Source organism: Falco naumanni, chromosome 11 (genome assembly GCF_017639655.2).
Source record: "Falco naumanni isolate bFalNau1 chromosome 11, bFalNau1.pat, whole genome shotgun sequence".
Taxonomy (NCBI): Eukaryota; Metazoa; Chordata; class Aves; order Falconiformes; family Falconidae; genus Falco; species Falco naumanni.
Window position 1 is genome coordinate 19,116,283 of NC_054064.1, and position 18,512 is coordinate 19,134,794.

The 18,512-nt window shown below is 43.4% G+C and overlaps 1 protein-coding gene across 9 annotated transcripts; it reads left to right on the top strand.

The window, feature by feature from the left end:
• Nucleotides 1-63: 63 nt before the first annotated feature.
• On the top strand, nt 64-15,299 carry MCOLN3 (mucolipin TRP cation channel 3). Of its 9 annotated transcripts, none has more exons than XM_040610243.1 (14): nt 64-265; nt 2,064-2,150; nt 2,703-2,959; nt 4,645-4,812; nt 5,354-5,507; nt 5,981-6,065; nt 6,146-6,242; nt 6,848-6,947; nt 8,958-9,070; nt 9,151-9,300; nt 11,244-11,345; nt 11,457-11,579; nt 12,110-12,316; nt 12,626-15,299. In XM_040610243.1, the coding sequence occupies exons 2-14, from the start codon at nt 2,099-2,101 to the stop codon at nt 12,770-12,772; spliced, it is 1,755 nt and encodes a 584-aa protein (XP_040466177.1). In that variant the 5' UTR covers nt 64-265; nt 2,064-2,098; the 3' UTR covers nt 12,773-15,299. The 9 variants fall into 9 exon arrangements, with proteins under 9 accessions (XP_040466177.1, XP_040466183.1, XP_040466179.1 ...); XM_040610245.1 differs by lacking the exon at nt 64-265 and adding an exon at nt 279-987; XM_040610246.1 differs by lacking the exon at nt 64-265 and having other exon boundaries at nt 1,162-2,150; nt 12,626-12,755; nt 14,467-15,299.
• Nucleotides 15,300-18,512: the final 3,213 nt, after the last annotated feature.

An 18,512-nucleotide genomic window follows, 5' to 3' on the forward strand; every position in this document is an offset into this window, starting at 1 on the left:
CGCGGGGGAGCGGGGCCTGCTGGGCGCGGGGGGCGGCAGCCGGGGGCGTCTCCCGCAGGGGAGGAGGTTTGGGTGATTCGGTGCGATGTGGTGATACGAGGACGGGTGTGCAGCGTCCTTCGCGCTTTTGATGCATAAAGGCAATTGCGTTTGCTGTGCTGCAACGCAACACACAGGGAGCCCCGGAGTACCTTTCCCGCTGTGTTTGCGGAGCACCCAGTGCTGGTCCTTGGTGGCACCCCAAGGACCACCCGCCCTGCTCGTGGTAAGCGGGAGGGACCCGTTTTCCATTTCTCTCTCTACAGCCGGGAGGTTCCCCCTCTTAAAACGCCCGTTGCTCTCCCTGGGTCTGCGTCGCCCTTGTTTTACCGTCTCTTTCCACGCCAGCGCTTGCGTGTGTCCCCGCGGCACCCGCCGGTGGCGGGGCGCAGTGGCGGCGGCCCGGGCCGTACCCCCGGGCAGCGACCCGCAGGTTGGTGGCCGCGGGGCGCTGAGGCCGGCCACGGCCCGGCGAGGAGAGCGGCGCTTTGGAGCCCGGCGAACAACCGTAACGGCTTCCTTGCGCCTAAGCGCGATGACCCGAGCGGGGCGGGCGTCCCGCTCGGCTCCTCACAGTACAGCTCTGTGGCCTGAGCGGCGCGGTTTATTACAGATGGGGCACCGCTAATTACAAGGCACGCGCTGCCTTTTCTTTCTGCCGACGCAGGACCCCAGTTAACAAGCCTGCAGCCGGCACCCCCCGCCCGAGAGCCCGCCCGGCGCGGCAGGGGGCAGGCGGGCGGGGACAGAGGCCCGGGCCCGGGGCCGCGGCGGGTTGGCGGAGGCCGGCGGAGCCCCCAGCTCTGCCCCGCGGAGCCGGGAGGGCGGACACGGGCAGCGGGCCCTCACGGCCGCCCCCGCCCCCTCGGCCCCCGGCCCGGCTGCCTGCGTGGGCGGGAGCCCAGGGAGCAGCGGGACCCCCGCGGCAGCGACGTGAGCCGGCGGCAGGTATGCCGGAGCCTTGTCTCCAAAAGCACGGGGCGGTGCTGGGGGGCGGGGGGGGCAGCTCACGGCTGCGGGACGGCGCGGTGCACCGGCGCCGAGCCCGGGAGGGGCGGGGGCTGCGGCGCTCCGCGGGGCCGGGCAGGCGGGGGCGAGCAGCGGCGGCTGCCGGGGAAGGGCCGGTGCCGTGCGGCGGGGGCGCCACCCCCGTGCCGGCTGTGCCCGTCCGCAGCGCTGCGCCGGGCAGGGGGCGCCGGGACCCGCGGGGTCTCCGCCCGGCTTAAAGAGAAAATACCGCCGGTGTGTCATGTTTGCCTGGAACGTCTGCTCAAGCCGATACCCCGAGGTCAAGACGTTTTAAATTTTTTTATTTTGATTTTTAAATCAAGCACATCCGTGGACCCGAATATCGCAGTATCAGAGTAAGGCTTAACTTAGAAGCGACGGATCCGCTGTAAATAAATGAGTGGGACCTGTGGCACACTGTATCCCACAGGGCAATGGAGACCTGACAGAAGCGGAGCTGGCGTATTTTTAAGCCTATTAATGGGCCTATTCTTAGTATTAAACTGCTGATTGAAAACTTTTCTTTCCCTCTGACAGCCGGGGAAATGGAAGGGCTGGCATCGTGTCTGAGAGTGGGCTGGTGTTCTGGTGTGTGTGTGGGCTGCTGGGGGGGGCATGTGACCTACACTTTTTAAAAAATTAATCTTAGTGATGATTTTTTCTTTGACTTATATTTTCTTAGGTAAACTAAAATAGACTTGTCTCATATGGCGCATCTTTACATTTATTCACAACTTAGCCTGTCTCCTCTGTTTTTAATGTCAACAATATTTTATTTGAAGTAAATATTCCTGGCTACCTCTTAAGTACTTTCTAAAGCATTTATAACATGCTTGCGAGTCAGTGAAGTCAGTAACTGATTAATGTCTAAACACATTCAATACTACAGAGAGTAGTGTCTCAAATTGTGTTTATAAGGTTCTCTTCTAATCTTTCCCCTCATACTCATCTAAAATGTGAGCCTCTTCAGCTAATCACAGTGCTTGAATACAATTACCTTTTGGTCTTTTTGTTAGGTTCATGATCACCATTGGTTTACATTCTGTCTTTTATGGCCGAAGAAATAGATGTAATCTTGCTAAATGACAAGTTAATGTGCTCAGGTAATTTGTGGATTGCAATTTGGCATGCTGGGTCCCCATTTCCAAGAGGGAATGATGGTAATAGTAATGTCTAAGAAAGCTGCTGGCTGTCTTGGAAATTCCATTTCTTTCAAGGACTGGACAGCAAGCTTTTAGATTTGGGGGAAAATACTAGCTACAGAAGTAGGCAAGTTTTCCAGAAAAGTGAATGCTCATGAGAGGCTTTTGATACTCTTCTGGAGTATCCTCCTCAGAAGGAAATGAGTCAGGATGTCTTGCATATGTAATGTTGTTGGCAAGTGACAGATGATGAAGTTTTCTGCAAGTGACTCCATAATTCCAAAGGGACAGAAATTCCACTATTAAATAAATGTCGTGACATCCTATCTGCAAATTTAAGAGCTTGTCCAAACTTCTCTTTGGGTTCTGCGGAACATGTGGAGTATCGTGAGGTAGGTCCTAAATTCAGTGTAGTGTGCAAGTGCCTTTCACAGAAGATAAACATCTTTGGAGTCCAGGTTGTCAGTGCAGGCCGATCTGATGCTACTGTATTCATGCCTGCATGTTTTCCAGCCGACATGGACCTTCTTTTCATTCCAGAAATGGAAAATCCTGAAGCGGCTGTGAGCAGCTGCAGTGCTTACGATGATGAAAATCTTTGCAGCTACAAACAGCACCTGTCAGTATCACAGGAGGGGCTTTTGGAAGACCAGCTTAGAAGGAAGTTAAAATTCTTCTTCATGAACCCATGTGAGAAATTCTGGGCCCGGGGCAGGAAACCTTGGAAACTTGGGATTCAACTACTCAAAATAGCAATGGTTACCGTTCAGGTGAGTATGGAAGCAGGGACTCTTCTTAGCTCATGGGAAGTCAAATGAATGCAGGTGACAAATGCTGTTCATGGTGCGGTGCAGAGAAAGGCAGAGGATAGAACACAAAACTGTCGTGGTTGCATATATGTATCTTAGATCTCAGCTGGCATAATTTTCTCCTAAAAATATTGACTGAAAAAAAGATCTTTCCGAAGAACAGAGATGAGAGAAACCATGTTTTTACTTTTTTTTTTCCTTCCCCTGCAAAAGATGGCATCCTTATACGTCTGTTCCCCCCAGCATCTCCACTTTGGGTGTGTTTGTGTTCAAGGGAAGAAACAGTGGCTTGTCTTTCAATATCACAGTGATACGAACTGAAATTGGTGGCCTTTTAGTGATGTTTCCTTGTATCTTGTGTATGGTATACGCACTCTTGTATTGGAAAAAACCCAGAAGTTCTGCCCCACTCTTCCTCTCACCCAGCCTTGCACCAGAAATTTCATACAACCCATTTACCTGCTGCACAAAACACAGTTGTTTGTCTAAGTTCTGTGGTCAAGGAGGATGAAGATCCTTCATAAAACCTTTCTAATACCTCAGTTGATGGTCCTTCAGAGTTGCCCACGTGTGGTTTACCTTTGTGGTGGTGTCAGCATGTTTGCCACAGTTGCATGAATAGTTCTCCTGCTATACATCTGGCAGCATGTTTGTATCCCTTACTGCTTCAGTTTTAAATGTATCATCATTCTCTGATTGTCATCTGTCCCATTTTGCAACTAGAAATAAAATTTGATGGTGGAAGAACCTAAATAAAAAAGAAACTAATGCTGATTTAGCCTTTTCAGAGAAAATCTGCCCATAGGTAATGCAATCCTAGCACTGTTGATTTGCTGGTGTATTCCTGCATGCCTGCATGATGAGATCGCCCACAAAGCATTTCAGTATCTCTGTAACCGAATTATTCATACCAAAACCTACATATCCGTTATGCATCATGGCCATAAAACTAATCTGTAGACTACCGATTCAGACTTATCTCTGATGAATTTCTTTACAACACTCCTGACACTAGTGAAACAATAGTCATTGAAGGGAATTGTGAGCTCCCACAAACAATACATCACATTTTTCTAGAAACCTTTTAGAGCCTGGGTAGTAGCTAGGAGGGTTTTATGCTTTTCGTGAACAGTTAGAGGTTATCCTGTTACAAGCACAGTTTTGGTCAGTTATTCTCAAAGCACCTTTCACTGAAACATGAGGAAGAGATGTTTGGTTTTCTAAGTTGTCCTCAATTCGCCTTTTGTGCACTGGAGTAAGGACTTCAAAGTGGGGTCTGGTTAAGTTCTGTCCTGCCTTTTTGGCTGAGGGACACTGATATTCCCCAAGGCAAATCATATTAATGTCAAGCTGAACTCACAAAGCACGTGTAACATTATATAGGTAGCTTGAATTTGAGATGGTATCCTTTTCTTTGCAAAAATGAGAGTCCTTGGCCAAGATGCTGGTAAACATGTTAAAGGAACATTCTTGAAACCCATTGTTTCCTTAAAGTCAAACTTTCTTTTGACCAGATGTGAAAAGGAGTAAGCAGCCTGTGTGTAACTGCCGTATCTACCATCAGGACAAAAGAGTGGCTGTTTGTAGGACAGGACTGGTATGTTAATCCACAAGCCAGCTTTGAACAGGAAATATGTCTTTTTCAGCTGGTTGTTTTTGGATTGAGCAATCAAATGGTGGTTGCTTTCAAAGAAGAGAACACTGTTGCATTCAAACATCTCTTCCTGAAAGGATACACGGACAGAATGGATGATACCTATGCTGTATACACACAAACAGATGTCTATGACCAGATATTCTTTGCAATAAACCAGGTAAGGATGTTGCTGCAACATATACAATATATATGCTTTTTACCTGGATACCTTTTCTTTTTCCACCTTCCCTGATGGTGTCTGAAATTGAACTTCTGGGCCAGTTGCTGAAGACCAGAGTGTCAACTCACTTAGGTTTCCTGTCATTGCCAGAGGATTGTACTTGTGGTGACACCCTTAAAGCTAATCAACATGCTAATTATGCACTAAATGCAGCCCTTGGATTTGAGCCAGAGTTCTTTGCAAGTAACAAATTAGGCTTTCCAGTAAGGATTGTAAAGAGAGAAAAATGATACACAACAAGGTATTTAGATCCAAGTCCTGCACTTAGTGTTTCTGTCAAATACCTTGAAGTATTTGGTGACTTGCTTGTAGTGTGGTGTAGTTTTCAGAGTTCTTTGGGTGACCTTTTAAATAAAAAAGATGGGTTATGGCACAGATCCAAACTTCTCTCAGTTTAGTTTTTGGTTTGGGGGTTTTTTTAGAGATTAACGGTTTTGTTGCCTTGTAAGTCAGCTTGTCTGTTTGTTCTGAACTTTAGTACTTACAGCTGCCCAACATCTCTGTTGGAAACCATGCTTATGAGAAGAAGGGAGCAGAAGAGACACCTCTGGCCGTGTGTCAGCAGTTCTACAAGCGAGGAATCATCTGTCCTGGAAACGACACCTTTGATATAGACCCAGAGATTGTGACTGGTGATGAACCTAATCTATTATAGCAGTTCTTTGGGAGGATAAATTCTTAAGAAAAAAATAATCCCACAGTGTTGTGTAGTCCTATTACATGATCTGTATTGAATTTACTAGCAGCCAAAACTGGTAAGAAAACTACTGTGTAACTGACCTCTAGCCCTCACCTCCAAGGTAACAGTCTTTCGTGTCCACTGCCACAAAACAAGTGATGAGCTGTTAGCACTGATGGACATCTAATATAGTATTCTGGGCTAATTTCAGGAGCCTTCCCTGTGAATTCATGATGAGTAACTTGGCTGGTATTGAGGGAAGCCGATGTATTTGTCAGCTAGCTTCCCAAATGACTCCTCACTTAAGCATGCTATCTCGTCTGGTATAGTCAACAGCTCTTTACAGCCTCGGGCATGGGAAAGGCAGATACAGTTAAAGGGCACGATAACCCGTGAGATGTTGTTGTGAGTACTTATCCATTGCAGACTGCTTGTACATTGAGCCAACGTCGCCGTTAGACAGCACAACAGTGGGAAAGCACAGTTTGAATTTCACTCTGGATTTCCACAGGTGAGGAGGAATCAGCACCCCCTGTGTTGGGGTATTCATGCATTTTCCCTGTGAAAAGCTAATCCGAAGCTCTGTTGCAGACTGGTGACGGTGCAGCTCATGTTCAACCTGAAGGCAATCAACCTCCAGACTGTTCGTCACCATGAGCTCCCTGACTGTTACGATTTCAGTCTGCGGGTACGTGGAAGCCTGCTGTGTGTCTTTCTGTTCGAAATGAGAGATCGTTCTCACTGGTTTACCATACACAGTCAGTGCAGATGTTTTCTGATAAGTGCTGGGCACCGCTGACTGGTCCCCAGCGGTGCCTGGATTACTCTGTCATGGCCTAGTGTACCCTCCAAACACCCACCAGCTGTGGCTGGGAGGTTCAGTTTTGGGTGCTTGTGGTGTGGTCCTGAAGCACTGACTTGGCTTACAGCCTTCTGCGCTCTAATTCATCTGAAGTGCAATGAAAGGATAAACCTCTTCTCTTTAGAGAGATGCTTCTAGGAAAGGTTGTTTTCAGATCATAGAGGAATGAGGCTGTAGTTCAAAAGAATTTCACCTAGTATCTAGTTGATGAAGCAATTTGTGGCAAATACATGGTTTACCAGATTTGTCTTTCACTTTGACAGTGTTTATTTGAATGAACTGGAGTTACATTAAGCTTAAACAAGGTTTGTAACTTCTCCCCTAGGAGAATTGTTCTGAATCATTATACAAGCTTAGCAATACAGTATGCTACATATGTAATGGTTTAACTTTAAAGACATGCACTTTTTTTTTGGTTGTTGTTAATACAGATAGTGTTTGATAATAAAGCACACAGTGGAAGAATTAAAATAAGTCTAGACAACGACATAGCGATCAGGGAATGTAAAGACTGGCATGTTTCTGGATCAAGTAAGTGACATAAATGTGTTCAAATTTTCATGCTAAACTTTTGTCACACTAGCACAATATTTGTTAACCATTTTCTTTATTAAAAGATGAGGGACTCTTGACGTACATTTTCTAGTGAGTGCCCTCTAAACCTGATTTTCTAAACAATTATGTTCTTCAAGCTCTGATCTGAAATCCTGGGAACCCAGCCACACCATTGCTTTCCTTAGAAGTTCTCAAACCTTGCACCATTGGCACTGTCAAACCAATATTTTTCCACACATTACCATGCTTCCTTCTAGCTTTGGCTACCCAACTTACGCTGCTCATTGCTTAAGGTAGGGCTGTGAACTGTTGTTCTAGCACCAGGCAACAGAAGGACACATGATAGCAGTGGAAAGTTGAAACTGATTCATTCTTATTTCAGGACTTAGCACCGGGAAAGATGATAAGGAAGCACTGTTGTTAAGGCTTGCTAGAGTGGAATGGCTGGAAACACTTCTGACTGCTGCTTAAATGTTGTTTGGCGTGTATTTGGGTGTAACTGAGACACCCAGTATGGTTATATTGTCTTAAGCAGTTACTCACAAGAGCACCCTTTTTTGGCAGCTCTTTGGTCTGGTCAAAACGTTGTCTGAGATCTTTTTTGATTAGAGAAAACAATCTCTTTGAAAGTCAGGAGTTTTCCAGGACTCTAAATTCCACTTAATTTTTAATTTTTTGCTGAAATAAGCAATAGGATGAATCAGGTCCATTTTTTCTACTTTGCTGCTTTCCCCTTTGCTATGCCTACATTAGGAAATGAAGAGCTGGTAGTGAAAAAAAAGTGAAATAGGTTTGTTTGTTTGTTTTTAAAGATCCAGACTGGAGTTAATTTTGGGGAATTAAATGAAACGGATCACAGAGTACAAACCACACCACTTGCGCAATGCATATTCTTTTATCAACTAGCTTTGCTAGCTGTTGTGTTACAAACGCACACCAGATGGCATGCTGTCTCTAACAGATTAGCAGTGCAAGGCGGTTTTGATACCAGGCTTCTCTTATAATCCACGTTCGATTTCTATGTAGATTGCCTCCATAACAGTTTTCAAAATAATTTCCTGGAGTACCCTGTATTATCTTCTGAAAGCCAAGGGAAAATACAAAGGTAATGATTGCAATTGGACAATAATAAGTCGTTGCTGTTCTGGACTACATGGCAAAACTAACTTAAATGGCAACAGCGCATGTGTTAGTAACCTTGGTATAAGCAAGAAGTAGGTGGGCTTTTTCTGAGTAGTGCAGTTTGTGACGTCAACTAGAACTTCAGTATCCAATTTTGGAGAATTGCTGCACCTTCTTGCCAATTTAGCATTAAGTTGTTTTCCTCAATCACTCTTTTAGCATTAAAAATCTAATCCTTATACTGCCTCATCTAGTTTCAGCAGTATGATAGGTATAAAACCCCAAAAGAGGTGTAGTTGTAGATTTAGTGGAAAATTTGACCTTAGTTGATGAAAAATACGAATTTTAGTAACATAAGTGATGGTGAACTCCTGTCTAGTTCGATGTTGGTCTTGGCTAGCTGAGCAGCACTGCAAATTATCTGCACTGTTCTAGGTCAGAAAACCCATCTGATAGTCAAATACTGGTCTGGAAGAGAAGATATACACTCTAAAGTTCCAGACATGTTTTTTTTAAATTTTTTTTTAATAAGTTCTGTCACTGCAAAGGCCATTCCAGTGCTTATAAAGTGGGCAACTCCCACTCTAGTTCTGCAGGGCTTTAAGAAGCACTCACGCTCTGGTATGCTTTCGATGTGGTATCAACCCTCCTAAATGAACTGAGGTGGTACCTGTAGTGCAGATGCACTTGTGTCTCTTGTGACAATATGTCAGATAAACTTTTGTGGGGAAAATGCTAAGATTTTTCTTAACTCAGTTGTATACTCATAGTTAACATCAAAACTTGCCTCTTACTTCAATACTCAAGACGGTCAGCAAGATGAAATGCATCAGACTATAAACACGTACATTTTTGTCCTTGCAGTACAAAAGAACACTCATTACATGATGATCTTCGATGCTTTTGTGATATTGACTTGTCTGGCTTCCTTGGTCCTTTGCACACGATCCGTGGTTAAAGGAGTTCAGCTCCAAAGGGTGGGTATAACTCTTTCCTTGGGAAGTCTTCACATCTTGTTTTAGTCTCATTAAATTTTTTATTTCTTCCTTCCCCCTAGGAATTTGTAAGCTTTTTCCTATATTATTATAAGAAAGAAGTATCTTTCAGTGATCAAATGGAATTTGTCAATGGGTGGTATATCCTGATTATGATTAGTGATGTCCTAACTATTGCTGGATCAACTCTAAAGATGGAGATACAAGCCAAGGTAAGCTTTTCGTACTGTCAGGTGGAAGCAAAACTGATTGTTTCTGTCCCAGCTAGGTTTAAATATCTCGGAGGACTTCAGGCCATCTATACTTGATTCTGAGTGGCATGAAATTTTAAAACTCCTATCTTCTCCTCTGGAATTATAACTGAAATGTGTAGTTTCCAGTTGTGAGATTTAAAAACTCCAGATATCGCTAGTTATTATACTTAAAATTATCATTGCTCCTTTGTGACTCCAAGGAATAAACTGAACTTCATCTCTGAAAGTTAAGACTGTGGACTTCCTCTCCTGCCTATTTAGGACCACTTATATTTGCTTGTTTGATGGATTTTTTAAAATTTAGCATTTAACTTTCTGTTCCCCATTTAACTAGAGACTCTCTCCTAAACATCACTTTGCTGCCTTTCCAGCTTCTGGTTACCAGCATGTACATAATGGTCAGTCACAGCCAGGTTCTGGGCCTTCCATTTCTAAAATAAACTTGATATAGAAAAAAAGTCTTTCTAAAACATATAATGTGCAGCCAGAATTAGGGAAGAAAAATTATTACAATATGCTATGCTGAGGCACTCTAATATTTAGATAATGTTGTTCTTCACCGAATCTGTAGCAGACTTTGAAGTGTGACATTGCAACACCGCAGACTTTGGACAGTAGTGATGAAAGGATGGGTCTGAAATCCATCTGGTGACAGCTTGACGATCATAAACACCCTGTACAAATTGCCTTATCTTACCTTAGGAACTATAAACTCAGATCTTAGGAATAGAAAGAAGCTATGAGGAAGTTGGCTAAAATAAGAGGTAACTCCATCCTGCTTTGGGAGAAGAGAAGACGAGAACAAGACTGGAGTAAGATCCTGCATTTGGGATTCCGGTATCTTATATATATATATATAAATACATTTATTTATGTATGTTATTTTTCTAAGAGAGAATTGTACTAAAACTCTTCTCTACAGGTACGTTTCACTTAATTTTGCAAGACTTGTGGACCATAAGAACAAGATTTTGTTCCATATTACTGTGTGAAAACCAGTGGCTGAATAATGAGTTCATATTAAAGTAGCCTAAAGTTGTGTTTTGTCAAGCTGTAAATGAATTACGCTGATATAAAAGATTAGCCAACTCGTAGAGGAATAAAAACACAAAATAGTAAGAACTTATTCAAGTAAGCTGGCGTGATCTGTTTCAGAGCAGAGCTGCAGTTCAGGGAACAGGGTATATGCTAACTCAAATGGAAACAGGCCAGTGTGTACAGGTGGAAAAAAACCAGTGAAGTGCCAATAAAATATAAATGAAGTTCCAGTTAGAATTAATTAGAAGCTAATTAGTCTTGTCCTTGATAACTTTCTACACCTCACAGTTCCTGGCTACCTAACAAGATCCTCCTTAGTGTTTATCTGAGCTTTGCTGACAAGTCATGCTATTTTTTAAAACCTGCTTTGCCTATGTACTAGAAGAACCTTCTTCGCTCTGTGGTTCTAAAGTCGTGTCTACACGGTCCGTTGGGATGCAGTGGAGAGATTCCTGAGCTCTGGGGAATCTGTCAATGCAGATTCCAGAAGCAGCTGCCACGGGTCTGGAAGCAGCATAGTTTGCAGTGCCATTCTGCAGGTCCCAGTGAGGCAGGCACAGAGGGGTGGCTCTGTACCTGCAGTGCAGCTGCCCTCTAGGTCTTCCAAATGAGGCTTGTCTTGTCAGAAGCTATTTACAAACTGCCCTATGTAAAGGCAAGTGAAATGAGTTACACTTGAAAGTGCCCTTGCTCTTTGGTGGGACTTCTGCTCTTTAATGTACATTGCCTGAAACTAATTTTTAATGGAAGAGATTGCCAGGGGAAACAATGTTTCTTAACAGATCTTTGTAGTAATGAGAGTCACAATGTAGAACCTGTCAGTTGTTATAATACTTGATTTCTTTTTTCCTTCTGTTTTTTAGAGTCTGACAAGTTATGATGTCTGTAGCATACTCCTAGGAACATCCACTATGCTTGTGTGGCTTGGAGTCATTCGCTACCTAGGTTTCTTTCAGAAGTATAATGTAAGGATCTCCTGAGATCTTCATGCTGTTGGTATTTATTCTGTTTGTTGCTATAAGAGGACTGGAAGAGATGTCTGGTTGAATTCTAACGGTTTGCATTGCTTTGTGCAGCTTCTCATCTTAACACTGCGAGCAGCATTACCCAACGTAATGAGGTTCTGCTGTTGTGCTGCTATGATCTACCTGGGCTATTGTTTCTGTGGATGGATTGTACTGGGACCGTACCATGTGAAGGTAATATACTTAACATGAAAAAAGACAACTTGAATAACAGAATGGATTCCAAACAAATGAGAGATTACTGCTGTTGTCTTCTAAGTTTACATGTCAAGGCTTCCCTTAATATAAAAATAGTGCATCTTCAACATGATGCTGCTGCTTTGTTTGAGGAGTCTGACTTCCATGACTCAATCTGACTTTCCTTGAGTTATGAAAGCTCTGAGTCAGAAGTGGAAGCTGCTGTGACTCCCAATCACATGCTGGTATTTTGAGAAATAATTTTCATCTTGCAGAACCCTGGTGTCAGACTAAAGCTTTGGAGATTTTATCCTTATCCCTTTTAAAAGTTAAATTGGCTTGCCTGAATTGAATGTGCATGTTTACATTCCTCAAATGTTTTACTGTTTCCACCTTGTCATACCCTGGGTGTAAAAAGAGATCTGAGGCAGCCAGTCATCAGCTGTGTATCTTCTTTGTGTTACGTACAGTCTTTGGATCCAAATAAAGTGGCGATGGATGTACTTGTCTTCTTCCCTCCTCTCTAGTTTCGTTCTTTGAACATGGTTTCCGAATGCCTTTTTTCATTGATCAATGGAGATGACATGTTTGCCACCTTTGCAAAAATGCAGCAGAAAAGTTACTTGGTTTGGTTATTCAGTAGGATCTACCTCTACTCCTTCATCAGTCTGTTCATCTATATGGTGCTGAGTCTCTTCATTGCACTTATTACAGATACGTATGAAACTGTCAAGGTAAGCATGGACTCTTACTTTTTGTTTGCAATAAAAATGCATTAAGAATAAATGTAATGGCTACTCTTGAGGCTGTAGAGTGATGAAGACAGGTTTTTAATCCCTCCCTGCTTCAGTTTTCTTACAAGCCTGTCTGATTTCCTGCTCTGACAGAAGCTAAATATTGACAAAAAGCAGTAACTTCATATTTTGTTCTGTGAATCCTCTGATTTCAGGCTCTAGAGCAACATCTGAAAAGTGGTCTGGGGAGGATGTGGATTGTTGTGTGTTTTAGCTTTGTTAAATGTTTAACTAAATGTCAATTTTTAGCACTACCAGCAAGATGGCTTTCCGGAGACAGAACTTCAGAGATTTATATCTCAGTGCAAAGACTTACCAAACTCTGGAAGGTACAGGTTAGAGGAGGAGAGTTCTGCATCTCTCTTCTGTTGTTGTAATGGTATGTACCTATATTAAAATTAGACATTAAGGTATATGCAAAAGCAACCCACCACAAAATGTCCCTGGTATAATGTTTATGAAGAGTACTTAAATTTTGGGGAGTGGAGTGGATACCACCCCCACCTCCCCCTAAAAAAATGTCCCAAACTATTTCTAATGCTCTAGAATGGAGCACTTTAGCAAAATGCCTGCAGCGAACAAACTCCTTAGGAGAGGTTAGGGTACTTTTAAATCAAGAATCCCTTAACATGAAAACAGTACAGAAAGTTAGGTAATATATCCAGTAACTTGGGAACCCCATATGTATAATGTGTAAGCTTTAACACTTCCTGTACTCACTGTAATAGGCAGAACTTGCAGAACTCATTCAGTGTCTTCTTACCCACTTTTTAGTGATAACGTGCAGTAAGGTGTCCCAACTTAAATGGTAGAAGGCCTGAAACTTAGAGACAAATTCAGCTTGCCAAGGTTTTAAGACAGCATGCAATTTAAGATACTACCAAAACACTTGGAAAAGCATTGCCTAACTTCCGCTGTGGAGAGCTTAATGCTTCAGTTACTTGAAGTTTTGTTTCTTCAGGAATACTGCTTGCAGGGTATGTGGTTTATATTTAACCTGGCTGGCAGCAACTCTTGAGTCTTGCTTGCTGGGGGCTCCCTTGGTGGGGAAGCCTTGAAATATTTGCAGCTTGATTGAAAAGATCAAAGGTATTTGTAGCTCCTTGTATTGGACTTTTCTGGTGTGCTATATTGTTATATGCCACACAGAATATATTTATGAGGGGAAGGAGATGGGGACATATTTTGGAATAGGGAGACAACAGAGCCTGCTGTGAGCCAGTCCAGAGCAGAGAGCCACTGTTCTGACTGAGTGCCTTACTGGAGATGGAAGTGTCGGACGAAACAGAGCAGGGCATCTTGCTCGTGGGTAAAGGGCATGGGCATGTTAATATTTCCTTTTCTGCACACACCTCTCAGTTTAACCAGGTAAGAAACCCAGCGTGAGCTGGGACAGGATGGGGATGTAATACTAATGCTTTTCCCACTGACTGTGAGGCCCGGGACTCTAGAAGAACATTTGAAAAGGAAAATTTGGTTACTTTCAAGCAATTTTCATCAGGACCATTGGGCATCCAGCAGCACCCTGGACTTGAAAAGAGCTGTAGGCATTTAAGTGCCTTGTTTCAGAGCCTTGTTTCCTAAATGGATTACCTGCTCTTTGATGATTTTTATCCTGGTATCAAATGCCTCGATCCACATGCATGCCTCCTACCATATGCATGTTAGTGTTAAAAGATTTTTTTCATCTGGAAATAGTGTGTTTCTTTCTCTAGAAGCTAGACCAGGGGCTAACTTTGCAGTTACCTTTGAATACTGGGCATTGCTCCATTAGCTCTGTACAGTGGTCTTTTGGTTTTACTTTGAAACAAATCATCTGCAGGAATAAATAAGTGCTTTCAGCAGAACGTTGCATTACCTGTTCTAGGGCTTCTGCTCCTTAAATAGTCATACGGTCCTACAGGACACACAAGGCTTCTCTTAATTCTTTCACATGTTCAAAATATTTTATGGTGGTTCATAGGAGTTTCTTACCAGTGCATGTCACATTAGTAATTAAATAGTTCAAATGCATTTTTAAGGCTCCTTGTATAATGAAACTATTATTTTGATGCACGCCCCTGACAACTTCTTTCCCCTTTCTTGTACAGGTTGTAGTTAACATATTTGATGGGTTGTGGGATTGTGTCATGGAGGCTTTAAAGCAGCACACATAGCAAGAACCGGACAGTGGAGCTGGTGGAAGACCTTATACCTAAAGACTGAATTTGCTTTTCTTGGAAAACAGTGTAACCCTGTGGAAGAAGCTTATGATAAACTTCAAGTCTTTCTGATTAGGCACTCTCACTGCTAGTTCAGGGGGGTTAGTTTTTTTTTTTTTTATTAGCTTTGTTCTATTTGTTTCCTCAGTTAAATTGCACTAGAATGCAAAGGGCATTAAAAAGCTGTCTGTGTTCAGAGACTTGGCTAGATTATGAGTGGATTAGAAATGCAGTAACTTTCAACTGTAAGTAGAAATAGCGCTGGACAACTGCAACTTTGAACACCAACCTAGCACTCAGTATCACAGGCATTAACCTGAAGTGCAAACTAAGTCAAATACACAGAAGATACATCTCGGAGCATCATCTCTCCCCACACTTTAGAAATTGGATGTTTCCCACCAACCTAATAACCTGGTACTGTTAGTAGCTGTCTGAAACATTAGATCTTATAAAAGTTCAGTTTTGACAACTTAGTTTATATACTTTGTTGAGTATGATACCATTTAGTGGATGCCTTATTTTCTATAGTCTTTTCACTCTGGGAGCAAAATAGAAAACCAAAGGGAATCATGTTTTAGATAACTTGCATTTGTGAGCAACATTCCTATAGCTGTATGTGACAATGTATAATGCTGTGCACAAAGGTGGAGGACACTAATCATGTTCTGTCTGAAGGTTTACACATTATAAATGTGCTACAATAAACACTTTCAGCTGCAGTAAGTATTGTGTGCGTCAGTATCCATCTTAAGAGTAAATATGTTGCCAGGTTAGTAGAGGAATATAGGAGCGCTTTATTTATTTATTTATTTATTTAATTTTTTGTTAAGAGCAATATGCAATTGCTGGCATGAAACAGTGTGTGGAGAGTGTGCGAACTTGTGTTTCCTGTAGTCAGGATAGTTCCTGTGGACCCTGGTAAGGACTTGTTCCCAGCTGATCCTGTTTAACAGCATTTCAGTTTGCTACAGAAACGAATAAGCAAGTATTAAACCTTACACTAAAAATGGTCCTGTACATTGCACGAAGTTCAAAGTCAGCAAAGCAAACTAAGTGCAAGGTGTAGGCAGAATAGATTATTCACATTACCTGAAAGTTTCCTGTATTGAGGTCCTTGTCTTCCAACAGTCCCTAAGATTGAAGCTTTTCAAGGAGATTCAAGGCAATCTTGCCTCAGAAAGCAATTATTAAGTGACTGCATTTTCTGTTGACACATTAAACTCCTTATGGATCTCCAACAACGCTCAATATATAATGTGCACATCACTGTTGTATTAAAATAGTTTGTGAAAGAAATTCTGACAAGGATGGCAAGCACTTTAGGATCCCTGAAATGCAGAAGGCTGACTTCTTAGCAAGGCTTTCTCACACAGAGTTAAGAGAAAGCTAAGATTAATAGTCTGCTCAAAATGCAGGTGCATTTTGTAAACAGCTATGGAATACTTTGTTTGCCAGCAAGTTATAAGGCAAGTAGTAGTCTCATTTCACTTAAAAAAGAGGCAGAGCATATGCTTGATGACTGTTAACTTAGGAAAATGGCAACAAATTTCAACAAAATTTGAGAGAGCTCTAAAATATCAAATTCTTACAAAGTTTTACAGAAGCAGGGAGAAACCACAATAGAAGCCTGCATTGTGAGCATAATGCATGGAAAGCTATCATGGGTGATGCCAAAGTAGAAAAGGATACCATGTATAGATCCTTTCAACTCCTAATAGGAGAAATCTTCCACTGAAGACTGGTTTGTGTTGCCTGAAGGGCAAACTTCACTGTGAAGCTTGTTTTGCAGTGCAATCTGTGCTAAGGGTCTTTAAGTGATGACCTGTGCTTGTGCTACAGCTAAAAAGTCAATCAACTGAGGTGCAGAAATTCAGTGGAAACCCACACTCTACTACTTCTGCTGGACTGCACGGCTTTTAATTGAGCATTGCTGACCGTTGTGTAGGTTTGGGGAGGAAAGAGTTGATGAAAGGCAACTTTCAACACTATCAGGAATGCCAAACAGTAATGGGCAGGGTCACAGTGTGAAGCCAGGAGGGAGGGCTATCTAAAAGTAGAAGGATGTGTAAAGTCTAGGATAGGATGGTGTGGAAGGAAAAGAAGGGACAACTGCTTATCAGGTTAACAGAGCAGCAATTGCATATTTCTGGCCACGGGTGCAGGCTGTTACATGGGGGAAAGAAGAGCAATACCCTGAAAGGTTCCTGGCTTACACCTGCTCAAAATGCCCTGTTCTGACTGGAAAAATAAATGCTGCTTGTATTACTTATCTGACACCTATCTATATTTCATTCTTCAAGAAAACCAGACACTCAGACATGTATTGTTTGCCTCAGTAGTGCTGCTGGCAATTTAAGCGCCTGCTGTCCGGTTTTTTGACCTGCTTGATCCTTGGTGTTCCGGATTTTCATTTGCCTGAGTATTTTGCTCACCTGAGACCTCACCAGTCAGTGCTGTGTTTTCTAGCCTACTGGCTGCATTTGAGATGCAGCACAGCTCCTCAGCCGGGAGATCTGTGGCTGTTGCTGTTTCCCTCGTGGTCGTGGAGCTTTTTGATCTTATTTCATGTCAATATATGATGTGCTGGTTATGGCCTTGCATAGCCAAGAACCAAGAAGTGTGACAACGATCTTACTCTAAAACAAACCTCGTGACTTCAACAGTATCAGTGATCTCAACTTCAGTAATGCTAGAAAGGCATGTAAAGCTGCATCCTGGAGACATCAGTATCTTGATGCTGATACAATTAAGCAGACAGAGACAGAACTGTAAAATGCAGGTGGGGAGAGCAAAGAAGTAGATAAAGCATCAGATAAACTCATTATGCCTAAAAACACCATCCTATGGAAAACAGGGCTTTCAGTGTTGCCCAAGAAGGTGTGGAGGGGTAAGAGAATTCCTTTGTTCTGATTCTCACTGGTCTCTGGAAAGAGTTGCCTGAAAAGTATTGATAGTCAGTATTTCCTCATGAAAATAAGATTCAGGGGCCTAAACTTGGGTAATAGCTGTTTTCATACCAAGGCTCATTTCCATGCCAATGTTTTGCATATGCTCAGGTAGTGAGAACTTCTTGTTTTCAGCAGAGCTCAGATCTCTTAACAGAATGAAATTACACTGAGGGGAAGAAAGAGGTGGGGGCCATACTTTTTTCTAACTACCAGTTTCCATGTTGGATCAAAGCATATTCTCAAGGTAAAGAGCGTGCATGCAAAAGAGGAAGAAATAAAAGTCCAGATATGCTCATACCTTTCTGATAAAAAAATATATATATGGAAAGGCATTAATTTATCTCTGGCAGAGGAGGGGAAAAACAGATGCTGCTGTGCAAGACCAAAACTGTGATCGCACCTGTTGGGAGCATCTTCCTGCCTGAGGCGGTGGCTGACACCAGATGCTTCGGAGAAAGCCTTATGAAAACTTCCATGCACGAGCCGACACACGCTCCTGCTGCTCATTTTGTCACTGCACATTGATGTTTGTTTGGGCTTTTGTTCCTTCTTCTTCGTTAAACAACGTGACTGTTACCACGGGCAGCATCCATCGAGCACAGGCCGGCAGTGCCACGGGGCCACCCGCCGCGGGCCGGGGGCTGCAGCGCGGCCCCTCATGAGCCCGCGTTGGAGATGGGGACACGCGGGTCTGCATTAACCCCGTTACAGCACGTCCCCGGAGGGACCTGCGGACCTGCAGAGCCACCAGCCCCGTGGCAGCCGATCCGGCCCCGCACCCGCCCCGCGGCCCCCGCGCCCCACGCCCGGCGCCCGCGCAGCGGGGCTGCTGCGGGGGAGGGGGCTGCTGCGAGGGGGGGAGGGGGGCTGCTGCGGGGGGGGGGAGGGGGGCTGCTGCGGGGGGGAGGGGGGCTGCTGCGGAGGGAGCGGGGCTGCGGGGGGGAGGGGGGCCGCGGCAGCCCCCACCTGCGGTGGCCGGGCGCA